The following is a 12494-nucleotide window of genomic DNA, read 5'->3' as shown; positions in this document are numbered from 1 at the left end:
TTTAGCAGTACAGGAAATAAAATCTCCTTGTTACATACCTAACATTCAACTTTAAAATACTAGGGCTCACACCAACTTCCAGGGATCTTACACAAATGCCAGGGCTGTTTGGATCCTACATTGATATTCTTACTCTATTGCTATGGTATTACTTTGGGGGAACCTTACCTAAATTATAACTGGACACGGAATATCCTACGGCAAACCCTATTTTCATTTCTGTATAATTCTTCATTGCTTAGGACCACTCACTACATTTTAAAATAATGAAAATTCACTTCTGTTCATCGTTTCAAAAGAAATTTTTCCTTACCCAAAAAAAAAACCCGTTAAAGAATTTACTTCCTGAGGCTAACAGAAAAACGCTCAAACTTGACAGCCATGTCTTTCTGCACTATATTTAATGTAACTTAAAAATTCATTTGCACATCCTCCTACTGCTCACTTTTTCCATGTTTCACAACACAAATAATCTACTACTTCCCTGCTACTGTCAGCCATCTGAAATGGCACCTCCATTCCCTTCCCAGCTACCCTGAAAGAGCCCACTCACACATCTATCTTTAAAATGGCTGTGTTTACAGCTACCCATATGTCGCCATTCATGAAACAACTGCTACCAACCACCCTCTTGACTAGGCATTGGCAGGCACATAGGCTGGAAAGGGACCCACGTGAAGGGTAGCCAGGGCTCAGCATATTTTTTTAAGGTTGCTACTCTTAGAAGTCCCTGAAACAAAAAAAATCAAGTGGGGGCGTGGGGAGGAGATATGCATATCCTTCCTGCTAAATCTTGGGGAAGGAGAGGGCTTCTAAGTTCCCAAGTGAGGGAGTCTTAGTGGCAAACCTCTGATCACTCAATTTCTACCCTAAGTACACCTCACTACACTCTGCTTCCATGCAAACGAGACTTGCCTGCTGTCTGTGTTCCTCCCTCTGTCGCCATGTGTAGTATTTCTACCTTGAGGACACATCACTACGTGGACTAGATTGCCACACTCATGGATCCTTGTTAACAACCCTGCTACAGAGAGAACTGCAAAAATCATTTGAGTTCTGGCCTCAAGATCAAAAAGATCTTCACATATTATTGTCTTGGGTTTTCTTGAACCATGTTAAGCCCAAGACTGGAGAGGGTAAGGATTAATAAATGGAGCAAGCGTCTGTGGGGCAAAGCAGGCATTCTCCCTGTGAGAGCTGAGAGAGTTAAAGGATGGCATTGTGCCAAGGGGAGCCAGGGGACCTTGGGAGGCTGAGGAAGAGATAATGGACAAGAGAAGAAGAGAGGCAGGCATTGAGGACTGCCCCTACTCCATGCACCTATTGGACCTCTGCTTTGATTCCTCCCCTCCACTGAGACAATTAACTAATTAGGAGGCAAAAAGAGCAATTTGAGAAAGCAACTGAGGGAAGGAAAAGGACCCTTCTCCTCCACGCTCCCCTTTCAACCACTTGGCATACAGACCACAGCTGCAAGGAAGTACAGACGGCTGGGAGACAGGAAAGAGAACAAACTGTGAAGTTCAGCACCTGATGATGCAGAAGCCAGGTGAGGAGCTGCAGCTAAAGGCAGGGGGCAGAGGTGGAAACTTGTCCCCTAATTTTCCCTTTCCCTGCCCAGCTGGCAACAACTGAATAATCTTTTCTCTTCTTTCTCTCCTTCAGTCACCCAAAGGAGATTTTTTTTTTTTTTTTTTAAAGAGGGCTGGAGCAACAGTGATACTCAGTGACGTGCAATTGTTTCAGCAAGGTCGGACTGCATATACAACTGGAGTCCCATAAGATGATAATGGAGCTGAAAACTTCCCATCATGTAGTGACATCCAAACTGTCATAATGTCACACTGCAAGCATCATTCACATGTAGTTGGTAATGGTGTAAACAAACCTACCACGCTGCCAGTCATATAAAAGAGGAACACAAGCCAGGTGCGGTGGTGCACACCTGTAATCCCGGCGCCTCTGGAGTCTGAGGTAGGAGGATTGCAAGATCAAACCCAGCCTCAGCAACTTAGCAAGACCCCGAGCAACTTAGTGAGACCATGTCTCTAAATAAAACATAAAAAGGGCTGGGGGACTGTGGCTTAGTGGTTAAGGATCCCTGGAATCAATCCCCGGTACCAAAAAAAAAAAAAGAACTAATCTCACATTCCCATTCTGGGTAGCTCTACATCAAAACACTGTATCCAATTTATTATCATTTCTTATCAATTACTTGTGTTCTCACCACCCAAAAATTATACTCTTTTGTGAGGAAGACAATAACTACTTTTTTAAAAATTTTTTTTAGTTGTTGAGGAACATTTATTTTATTTATTTATTCATATGTGGTGCTGAGAATCAAACCCAGTGCCTCACTCATGCTAGGCAAGAGCTCTACCACTGAGCCACAACCTCACCCCAATAACTACTTTTATAATAATTATTCTTATACATCGATTTACATAGTCTTTACAATCTTCCAAGTATGTGTACATCAATTCTCGCATTTATCCATAAGAATCTATTAATAGGCTAAGTGTTATCCCTATTTTACAGATTGTGAGGAAACAGCACAAAAAAGAGGTTAAAATATTGAGAGAATGTGTGGCTTAGGGTCCCTAGAAGTGAGCAGTGGTTCACTCATTCACTTAGCAAGCCTCTTGTGAGTGTATACTACACATCAGACACTACAAAGGGTTCTGAAAAGTCAAAGATGAACCTAACTCAGCCCACCATCCCCCACTTGTCTACCTCCAAGCTCTCTGCAATCGAGCTCAGGTTACAGATAAATAAATGAACTGGCAAGTCACCAACTAAGCCTCGATGAAGTTCTATTTATATAAAAGAAATCCAAAATACTATATGCATACCCGTATAACTATATATGAAAAGATACAGAAGTTATATACATTCTTAATAACATACACATCTATAATGTTGAATGTTTACAACCAAAATGCTTTTATGTACTCCTTTTGAAATTTACATTCTTTCCCTTTTTTTAAATACTACTCTCCTCCAAGAGGAGTTGGGAGATATATATGACTGTGGTTACATAAAAAGTGTGATATCAAAAAAAAAAAAAAGTTATAAAACATTTCTCTTTTTAAATTACCATGGAGTGTGAACCTCAGTCTCCCTTTCCCATTCCTGCCTTCTACCCCACTCAAGATGACAAAGCCTAGGGCTGGAGCAGGAGCATGGACCTGGATTCAACCCAGTATCACAAAAAGGGGCCGCAGGGGGCAAAAGGAAAAATAAATAGATAGATAGATAGATAGATAGATAGATAGATAGATCGATCGATCGATCGATCAATCGATCAGAGCCTGACATCAGAGATGTCACCACTAAGTCTGACTTAAGAATACTATAAAGCTCAGGGGTAAAACAGACATGAGCCCTGGAGCAGGGGTCCAGGATAAAAGGAATAAAGTACAAGGTCAAGAATATCTGCAACAAATGTTATTTGTCCAAAAAGACTCAACTTTCCTATTTCAATTCAGTCATTCTGAAACATCAAAACAGCTCCCTCAACCAAACTACCACATTAAATGTCATGCCTAGGTCCAGTATGAGTTAGTATACACCCTCATTCCCATCTACACAGACATCCTTTCTTTGACAGTGTTGGTACCAACCCTTCCACAGATGAGGGAGGCTTGTTCTGACCACTCTACTCCACCCTGAACTGTACATTTCATCCCAGGAGCACTCAGCACAAACTTCATTATGTGGACTCATTCTCTACCTTATTCCACCAGTTGGAGCTACACAATATGCTGCCTTATTTGCATTTCTTATGCATTCTGCCTCCCCAGAATGCAAACTTTCTGAACAAAAACACACACTGATGCCACCTGTCCTGGCATTGTATAGATCATGGCATAGAACTGAGCCTGAGAGATCTTCACCAGTAACAGTACGTCCCGCAAAGCACTTCGTCAGACTCCAATTAAGGATGAATCCAGTTGGTTCAAGACGGGAGATTAGCAAGAGTTCTCTACTCTTTTGTCCCTTTCCTCCAAAACTTTGTCATATAAGCCTCATTTTCTTCCAACATTCCTTTCTACTTTATGAAATTGTTAACAGGCAATTGGGCAGTGGCGGTGGGTAGGAGGGTCTAAACTGCTTCCCAAGGGTATTCCACCTCAGAAGAAAAGATGCAGATGGGTTAGGCCACCACAGTCCTCTGGGGGAAACAAGGACTGAAGGGACTGGCAGTGGACCAAGAGGCCACTCAAGGGGGTGATCTTTAGAAGCATGCACAGTCAGCCGTGGCTGCCGTCACAAAGAACCACAGACTGTGTGGCTTCTACAACACAGAAATCTGTTTTCTCACAATTCTAGAGCCTGGAAGTCTGAAATCAAAATGTTGGCAGGGCTCTTTTCTTCTGATGTCTCTCTCCTCGGCTTACAGATGGCCATCTTCTCCACCTGTCTTCCCATGGTCTTCCCTCTCTTGTCTGATCTTCTATTCATATAAGGACTAGTCATCTTGGATTAGGGTCCATGCCTATGACCTCATTTTACCTTAACCACCTTTTTAAAGACCACTTCTCCAACAGAGCCACATTCTGAGGTATCAAGGATTAGTATTTCAATAAGAAGGATTTTGAAGGATACATTTCAGCCCATAAGAGTAAGAAATTGGAAAAAGGAAAGGAGGTGAGGTTGTGGCTATGAAGAAATGAAAGCACACGTGGTGCTTGCAGGGAAAAGGGAATTTCACCCATGTTCCTTCATATTTAGATTTCTCTACCCTTCCTCTGTCCCAATCCTTTGACTCCAAGCTCCAAGCCCAGGTCAGTTCTAAATCTCTGCTCATCATCCCAATCCCAATGATCCACCTTTCCAATCCCAAGTGAAGAGTCCTTACTTCTCTGGCACCCATTTAGCCCTTAACCACCCCTTGTGGTGGTTCTTAATGCCTTGTAGGTTAACAGACTTGAGGCTTGTCTTTAATTATTCCTGCAGCTTGCAGCTTGCTCAGTTCACGGCTCACCTTCTGTCAGTTCTTCCTAGGAGTCAAGCCCCTCCTGCTATAGGTCAAGGTCTTTGAATGCTCTTCCCTTCTGCCCCTTCTCCAGTCCAGCCCCACTCATAAAATTAACATTATTTCACTGTTAAGATCTTACTTAATACCTCTTCCTCACTGAAAATTTTGAGACCCCCACACATACACTTTTCTGGGGGAAGGGTGGGGGTCAGCAGGCATTAAATCCAGGGGTGCTTAACCACTGAGTTACATACCCAGCCCTTTTATATATTTTTTAATTAGAGATAGGGTCTTGCGAAGTTGCTGAAGCTGGCTTTGAACTGGTGATCCTCCTGCCTCAGCCTCCCAAACTGCTGGGATTACAGGCATGCACCACCACAAAGGGCTACACATTTATTTTCACATGAAACACAGATCCTTCTCCTATGGGCTCCTCTTGCTCTCTGTCATAGGACTTAACACCTTTAGTTACATATCTGAATTGCTATGTTATTAATATCTCTCCTGAGAGACTGACCACGCACTCAAAAGTTCATGTGCAGGGCTGGGGTTGTGGGTCAGTGGTAGAGTACTCGCTTAGCATGTGTGGGGCACTGGGTTTGATCCTCAGCACCACATACATACATACATAAAAGTTCATGTGCAATAGGCTGGGGATATATGTAGCTCAGCTGTAGAACACCTGCCTAACATGAGTAAAACCCTGGGTTTGATCCCCAGCATTGCAAAAAAGAAAAGAAAGTTCATCAGCAGAATCTACCTCTGGTCTGTCCATCATTACCTATCCAGCTGGTGTAGAATTTGGCACCTAATAAGTGCTTAATAAAACTTGTTAAATAAAATAAAGAACAAATGAAAAGTAAATTAGTGTGAATTAGTGGTCATGTGATCTATTTTTGTTGAATAAATTCACATTGAGGTGGAGACAGTATAAAATCATTAGGTAATGATATCTAGGTGGACGAACACATGTACTGTGTTATTAGTAGATCTCAAGTCAATGGAATTACACATTGAAAGCAGAAATTTATTCTATTAGGTCACAATTCTATAGGAATTACTTAAAAACTACTTAAATATGTTCTTCATCATTCACACATACACACACAATATATATAAAGAGGATTAGATAGACAACAATGTTCTACAGGCACCCGGTTTAGTGCATTAAAACAGTATGTATCTGCCATCTCCTTCTCCCTATGGCTCATTCTGCTGCTTGACTCTAGCCAACAACCAACCAATAGGAACTCTTTATTCCAGGTAAAGAACTGTCAGATCCCATGGTGACTCCAATTTAACACTCTTTCTTTTCTCCTTCATATTAGACAGGAAACACTAAAATTCTGGGAACAAGATGTGTGTCACACATTGGAAATGTTCAGATCTGCTGATAACATTCAATCTACCCTGGCTAAATGCATGAGGAAGCCACATGGTCACAATCTAATGTAACACAGAACATAACTAGTAAACTCAAGCAACATTCCACATGTTATCACTTTCAGCTTTGCACAACATGTGGAAACAGGCACACGGCACCATTTGGTTGTGTCAGAACATCTGAGGGAGGAGGATGCACGTTTGGGATTTATTACCCTGGCTCACCTCAGGGAAGTGTCCCAAAGAGTGTATTACACTGCCACGTGGCTGTATGTTACAGAATTCTTTCTTTTAAAAGGAGTATGTTCTAGAGATATTATTTACTTTCAGGTGCTTGGAGCATATGGGTAGCCTTGGTTATTCTGAATACTTGCAAAAGCAAAAGATACCAGTAAATGCTAAAGAGTAACTAGAGGGGAAAAAAAAAAAAAGTTGTTCTTTTGATAAGTATTCTATCATTTGCTTCAACCCAACCACCAGTAGTAGTAGTAACAGACACATCTGTTTGAGTCACTTCAACTGTTTCACATGAATTATAAGGCTCAGGTTCAGTTCAGCTTCTTGGCAAGTAATTTGTCTCATGCCAAAGAAAAAAATGGAAGCAAATTAGGAAAATCACACATGCCAGAAAAATAACAACAACATGATCAAAATCTCCAAACAACTTACCTAAGAAAAGTGAAGTTCAATCTTAGGAATACAGCAGTTCAGCTCTTTCACTTAAATAGCATTAAATGGTCAATTTTTATGTTAGAAAGAAAACTTAAAATTTAATGGACATTAAATTTTGAGCCATTAATGAGTCATTTAATGGACATTAAATTAAATGTTTGAGCCTCTCCTTTTTAGCAGTGAAATTCCTTTTTATCAGTGATCAAACACTCAACACATTCCGCACAACAGGTATGGTGTGTCAACAACCAAGACACTCCTCCTCACAGCCGGAAGCCATGTTTTCTCTCATCTAATTAAGAGGGAAACAAAACCTCTCCTAAGATGCAAATCTACCCCTTCATTAACGAAGGTAAGCAGACCAGGGTCCAGAGTCTTAGAAATTATCACTTGATCACTAGTTCTGAGGTGAAAATATTCATGAATCCATATACACTAATCAAGATAGTCAAAAAATAAAGGTAAAAAGGAAAGCAGGTCAATTTCACAACATGTGGAACATAAGGAAAGCTTCCCTAACCTAGAGTTTTCTGTGTGTGTGTGTGTTGTTGTTGTTGTTGTTGTTTTGTTTTGTTTTTGTTTTTTAAACTGGTGACTGAATCCAGGGTCTCCTTCATTCAAGAGAAGCACTCTACCATTAAGCTATATCCTCAGCCCTTTTTTTCTTATTTTTTGTTTTGAGACAAGGTTTCACCAACTTGCCTGGACTGGCTTCTAACAATCCTCCTGCCTCAGCCTCCCCAGTCCCTGGAATTATGGGCGTGCCTGACCATATCACCTCATCTGGTTCTTTAAAAAAGGAAATTAAATATGAATCAAAAGAAACCTGATAGTCAAATGAGGAAACTGTACTCTAACGAACCAAACAATGGTTTACATACTTCACATCCAGTGATGTAAATGCATTATATCATTTGCTAAAGATGAGCCTGAGAAAGCGGTAAGGGGACTACCACTCAGTTGCAGTTGTCTGATATCCACATCCGTAAATTCATATTATAATGCTATCCTAACAGGAAGTTCTATATTAAATGAAAAAAGTCAATTTTGAATTTTGACTATCAGCATTTCAAAAAAAAATTCTCATCCAGCTTAATTACTTTCTAAAAGTAGATTTTTACGAGTTTGGCCAATTACCAAAATTGCTTCTTCCAACAAAAATGGAACCATTTTCATTATCTGATGTCCATGACTATTTTTCATTTTTGCAAAAACTGACAAAAGCCCATCTTATCAGGAAGCCAGCGTATGCAACACAATTTATATTTATGTGGAATACTCCACCTTCTAGAAATTTAAATTGTAACAACTGTGCAAATATTTAACTTCACCTAAAATTACTTCAGCCCAACCCCAAGAAAAATCATTTTGATGGAAATATTTCATTTCACTACCTGTAAAGCCCAATATAAAGCTAGATGGTTCAGCATAGTCCTAAGTGATATTCTGTTGCTATGGCAACGAAACTCTACTACCTGTGGCCATGATTTGTTAAGAATTCCTCCAACCAGTAAATTCTGTGCTGTGCATTCATAAAATCAGGAGAATGACTCTAAGCAACACAAAAAAATAAGGATTGATTTCCTACTTATGCTCTATCCACATGCATATTTACAACATAAATATGCATATGTACACACTCCCACAATTATGACTCCCAACTCCACAAAAAGGGGAAAACCATATCAAATTTCATTTTAAAATAGGGACGAAAAACTGCTGTTTTAGATTTCATTGAATAAATGCCGTTTCCCAAAATATACCTTAAAAAACAATAGAGACTAGCTGGAAAAAATTTTAAAAACAAGAAAATTATATTATTTACATCCTACCTCATTCCAAGATGGAAAAAGAAAAAAATAAAGATCGTGAGGTATAGAGGTATAATGTCCAATCTGTTCCAGTAAGTGTTGCTTCTTAAGCAGTGAGCTGATTTAGAAAACATAAAGCTAAAGAATACAGAAAAATATGGTCACCACAACATTTATTTACCAAATTGCCTCTGCAGGCTACTCACCCTCACTGGGGGGCTCCAGGCTTGCACCCGAGGCTGCTGTCCACACTGGGAGCTCTGCAGATCTTTTGCGCTACAATTAGCCACAGTGCTGCCCTGAGCCCTTAATGCGTTTGTGCAGTTGGTCCCACTGCCCCCACTAGGGCTAGGTTTCCAAGGCCTCTGCTTGATGCCATCCAGAAGTCTGACCAGCAGGATGTTACTGGGAAGCTCCTCAACACCAGAGCCAACAAGAGTCCTGCACTCGGGACATCTGAGTTCATTCCGGGAACCTACTATCCCCAGCAAACACCGTTTGCAAAACGTGTGCTGGCAAGGCAAGACTTTTGCAGAAGCATCCAGGCGTTCTAGACACACAGGACACTCCAAAAGATCCAACAAGGCAGATTCATCCATCTTGATCTACTTTACTGAGAAAAGGGTTTCAGAAATGTTCATAGTCGTATGCAGCTCTTAAAATGATTCATGTAACATCCATTTCAGACTTTGCTCTAGAGTCATGAGGAAAGGAGGAGGAAAGAGAAAATTAGCGTTATCTGGAGAAAAGTTCAGAGGAGCCAAGAACCAAAAAGTATACAAAAGTGCTTCCTCTGCATGGCGCAGCTTTGCTTTGGAATGTGGTTCTAAACTCCAAAGTCAACAATTAAAAAACAAACAGGGTTTTTAAACAACTCAGAATTAATTGCTAATACTATCTAGGAGTCTGCTGTGCAGAAATGGCTATCAATTATTTTACAGGACTCCTGAAATAAACAGGGTATATGAAATGCAGTAAAGAACATTTTTTCAGCTCTGAAAGTTGCCTCAGTACAGTCTTCAACTCAGAGGAGAAGCTGAACAGAAGCAATTGAGTTTCCTCTACCTGAAATTACTTTTAAACCTAACGAAGTTCCCGATTTTTAAGCCACTTCAGCGTTTAAGAAACCAAATCTCACGTGACCCTGGTGGCAAGATTCCAATAATAAATACATATGTTGCTTCTCTGTCTTAAAAACAACTGTTTAATCTTGTCCAACCCAAGACCTTAAGGTTGAAAATTCTTAAGGATATAAGATGGGCTTGAAAATAGCTAAGACACCACAGCACCCTTGGTGGTAGTGGTTGACAAACTCCGAATAACAGATTTCTGAACGGCGGGTCCTAATCCCATTCAGAAAATCTAGCAAAATTACCACCAAAAGAATTCGACAATGGAATGCTGAGCTGAAAACTGTGAGCATAATATGAAAATGGGGCCCATTCAGGAAGACGCATTTATAAACCAGTTACTGTTCCACGCAACCCCCCCACCACCACCGCCACCACTAAAATAAATGTAAATGTGAATGCCTAGGAGCAAAGGGGTGAAAAGTGAAAAGACTGGGATGGCAGCACCGACAGCTGTTCTGGACCAAGTAGGGGTTGGGGAGCTCCAGGGCTGCGCCCCCTTACGCGCGGCCGAGCACAGGTAGTCCNGCCCGACCCCTTCGGACCCAGGGGCAGGATGGGGGCGGCGGCCGGAGGAGACGCTGCAGGAGCCCGGGGCCCGGGAAACCAGATCCCTGGGGAGCAGCGAGGAGGGAGGTTTGGGGACTGACGCCTTCTCTCGGAGGAAAACACGCCTGGAAAATGGAGCTCCCAGGGAGATGGCGCTGGAAGTGGAGGCTGAGTGCAGAAGGAAGGAGCCCGGGGCAAGGGCTGACCGGAGGAGGCTGTCCTCCTCCTGCCCCGCGGTGCCCGGCGGCCCGTGACCGTCGGCTCGGGACACGAGGGGCTGGGTCGTAGGAAGGGCGGGAGCAGCCCTGGCGGGAACCGATCCGCTCTGCTTTGCGCCTGTTCGCCCAGTCCTGGACACTGTCCGTAGGGCCTGAGCGAAGTGTTTGTGCCCCTGAGGTCCGGAGTGGCGTGCTGAATCGGTGGGGGACAGTCCCGGGGCCGCGGTCCAGCTGAGGGATTCCGCCTGGCGTTTCTTCCCTAAGCATCACCCTCCCACACAACCCCGAGCTAGTCTGGACCATTGCAGACCCCAAAACTCACAATCGGGATGGAGGAAGGCTAGGAGAACAGTGGGCTGAGCTTAAAACCCAAACTCAACACCTGCCCTAAACGGGGAGAATTCAAAGTCTGACCTCAGGTGGGCTGGCGCCGAGAAGCTCGCTGGGAGGCACCTCTTTTATCTGAGCCTGGGAGGCAGCCATCTTCACCACTGTAATCTTTGTTTTGGTTGCCCCAGGCACACACCTGTAAACTCTGAAGCTTAGTTTTGAAAAACGCCCTTGTCCACAGGCTTGGAGGTTTGGGAAACCGAGTTAAAATTTTGTCATTGATCTCAAAGTTGTTATTATTTGCACTTAATTTACATATATAAATTTTTTTTCTTCAAACGTTGGCAGAAACTAGGCATAAATAAGGAGAAAGGGTTACAGAGATTTGGCAAGAAATCCCTGCCAGGCCTCCAATCAGACTGACAATTTGAAGAAGAGTCAGATTATCCTCTGGTCTCCAGCCAGGGCCATAGCTAAACCATTCAAGACAAATGAGGATCACTTAAGTAAGCAAAAATTATAACAAGTAACAATTATCATTCACTGCAAGCCAGACACTGTGCTAAACACTTTACATGTATTAATTCAAGTCGCACAGCAACCTTTTATGTCATCCTTCCTCAGCTTTGTTCTAAATAGATTAATGTGCTGAGAGTGATATTGTCTGAGCTCCACTTCCTTCTCCATTAGAAGGGAGAAAGTGCACATGCATTTGAGTTGAGAAAGACAAGAGAAGGAATAGATGGGTTGGAGAATGTTTTAATCTATCTGCAAACAAACCATTCTGAAAATGAGTGTTTACTCCATTGTAGTTCTGCATCTGGAACTGTGCAGATGAAGATGAGGCTGACTGGAAAGTTAGTCAACAAACAGGAAAGGATTGTTACATTGACTTTATAGTTACTAAAACTGAAGCTCAAGTGGGTATCTTCCTTCCCCTGTCATGCAATAAGTAATGTTGAACCAAGACTCAACCCAGCTTTTCTAATTCCAAGTCCAGTTTTTCTTTCCATCATTCCAAGCCTCTCTCTCTTTTACATATTATTGTCATACCCTTTACCCGAAGCAACAGTAAGGACAGCTCATCTATTCCCAAGGGAAAGAAGAAACAGTTGGTCATGTATTTACAGTGGGGAGCAAAAGACAAGTTTTTTGTTTTATTCTTATTTCCACTTGCTGCTCTTCTTGTTGTTGTTAGAGCAACATACAAGGTCAACTCTAGGAAATTAACACCCATTTTCAAAGAACTGAAGATACTATGTCCCAAGACTGCAATGATAGAAGAAACCAGCACATACATCCCCATGAATATTATCTGAGACTTGGGTGAAGTTCTCTGAATGTCTCTGGTGCATGTCCTATTTTTAGGACACAACTTTTTTTCTGGGGCAGAGGCAGGCATGCTGGGGATTAACCCAAG

At 42.0% G+C, this 12494-nt stretch overlaps 1 protein-coding gene across 1 annotated transcript in view; it reads right to left on the bottom strand.

Moving 5' to 3' along the window:
- The window catches only part of Sh3rf1 (SH3 domain containing ring finger 1), a 162246-nt gene extending 151922 nt beyond the window's left edge, over positions 1–10324 (bottom strand). The window contains exon 1 of the mRNA XM_015486009.2: positions 9054–10324. Within this exon, the coding sequence (XP_015341495.1) occupies positions 9054–9446 (393 nt within the window). The 5' untranslated portion in view covers positions 9447–10324. The remainder of the gene's footprint in view (positions 1–9053) is intronic.
- Positions 10325–12494: the final 2170 nt, after the last annotated feature.

Source organism: Marmota marmota, unplaced genomic scaffold (genome assembly GCF_001458135.2).
Source record: "Marmota marmota marmota unplaced genomic scaffold, marMar, whole genome shotgun sequence".
Taxonomy (NCBI): Eukaryota; Metazoa; Chordata; class Mammalia; order Rodentia; family Sciuridae; genus Marmota; species Marmota marmota.
The sequence above is the reverse complement of the archived record's forward strand: the minus strand, read 5'-3'. Positions and strand labels throughout refer to the sequence as shown.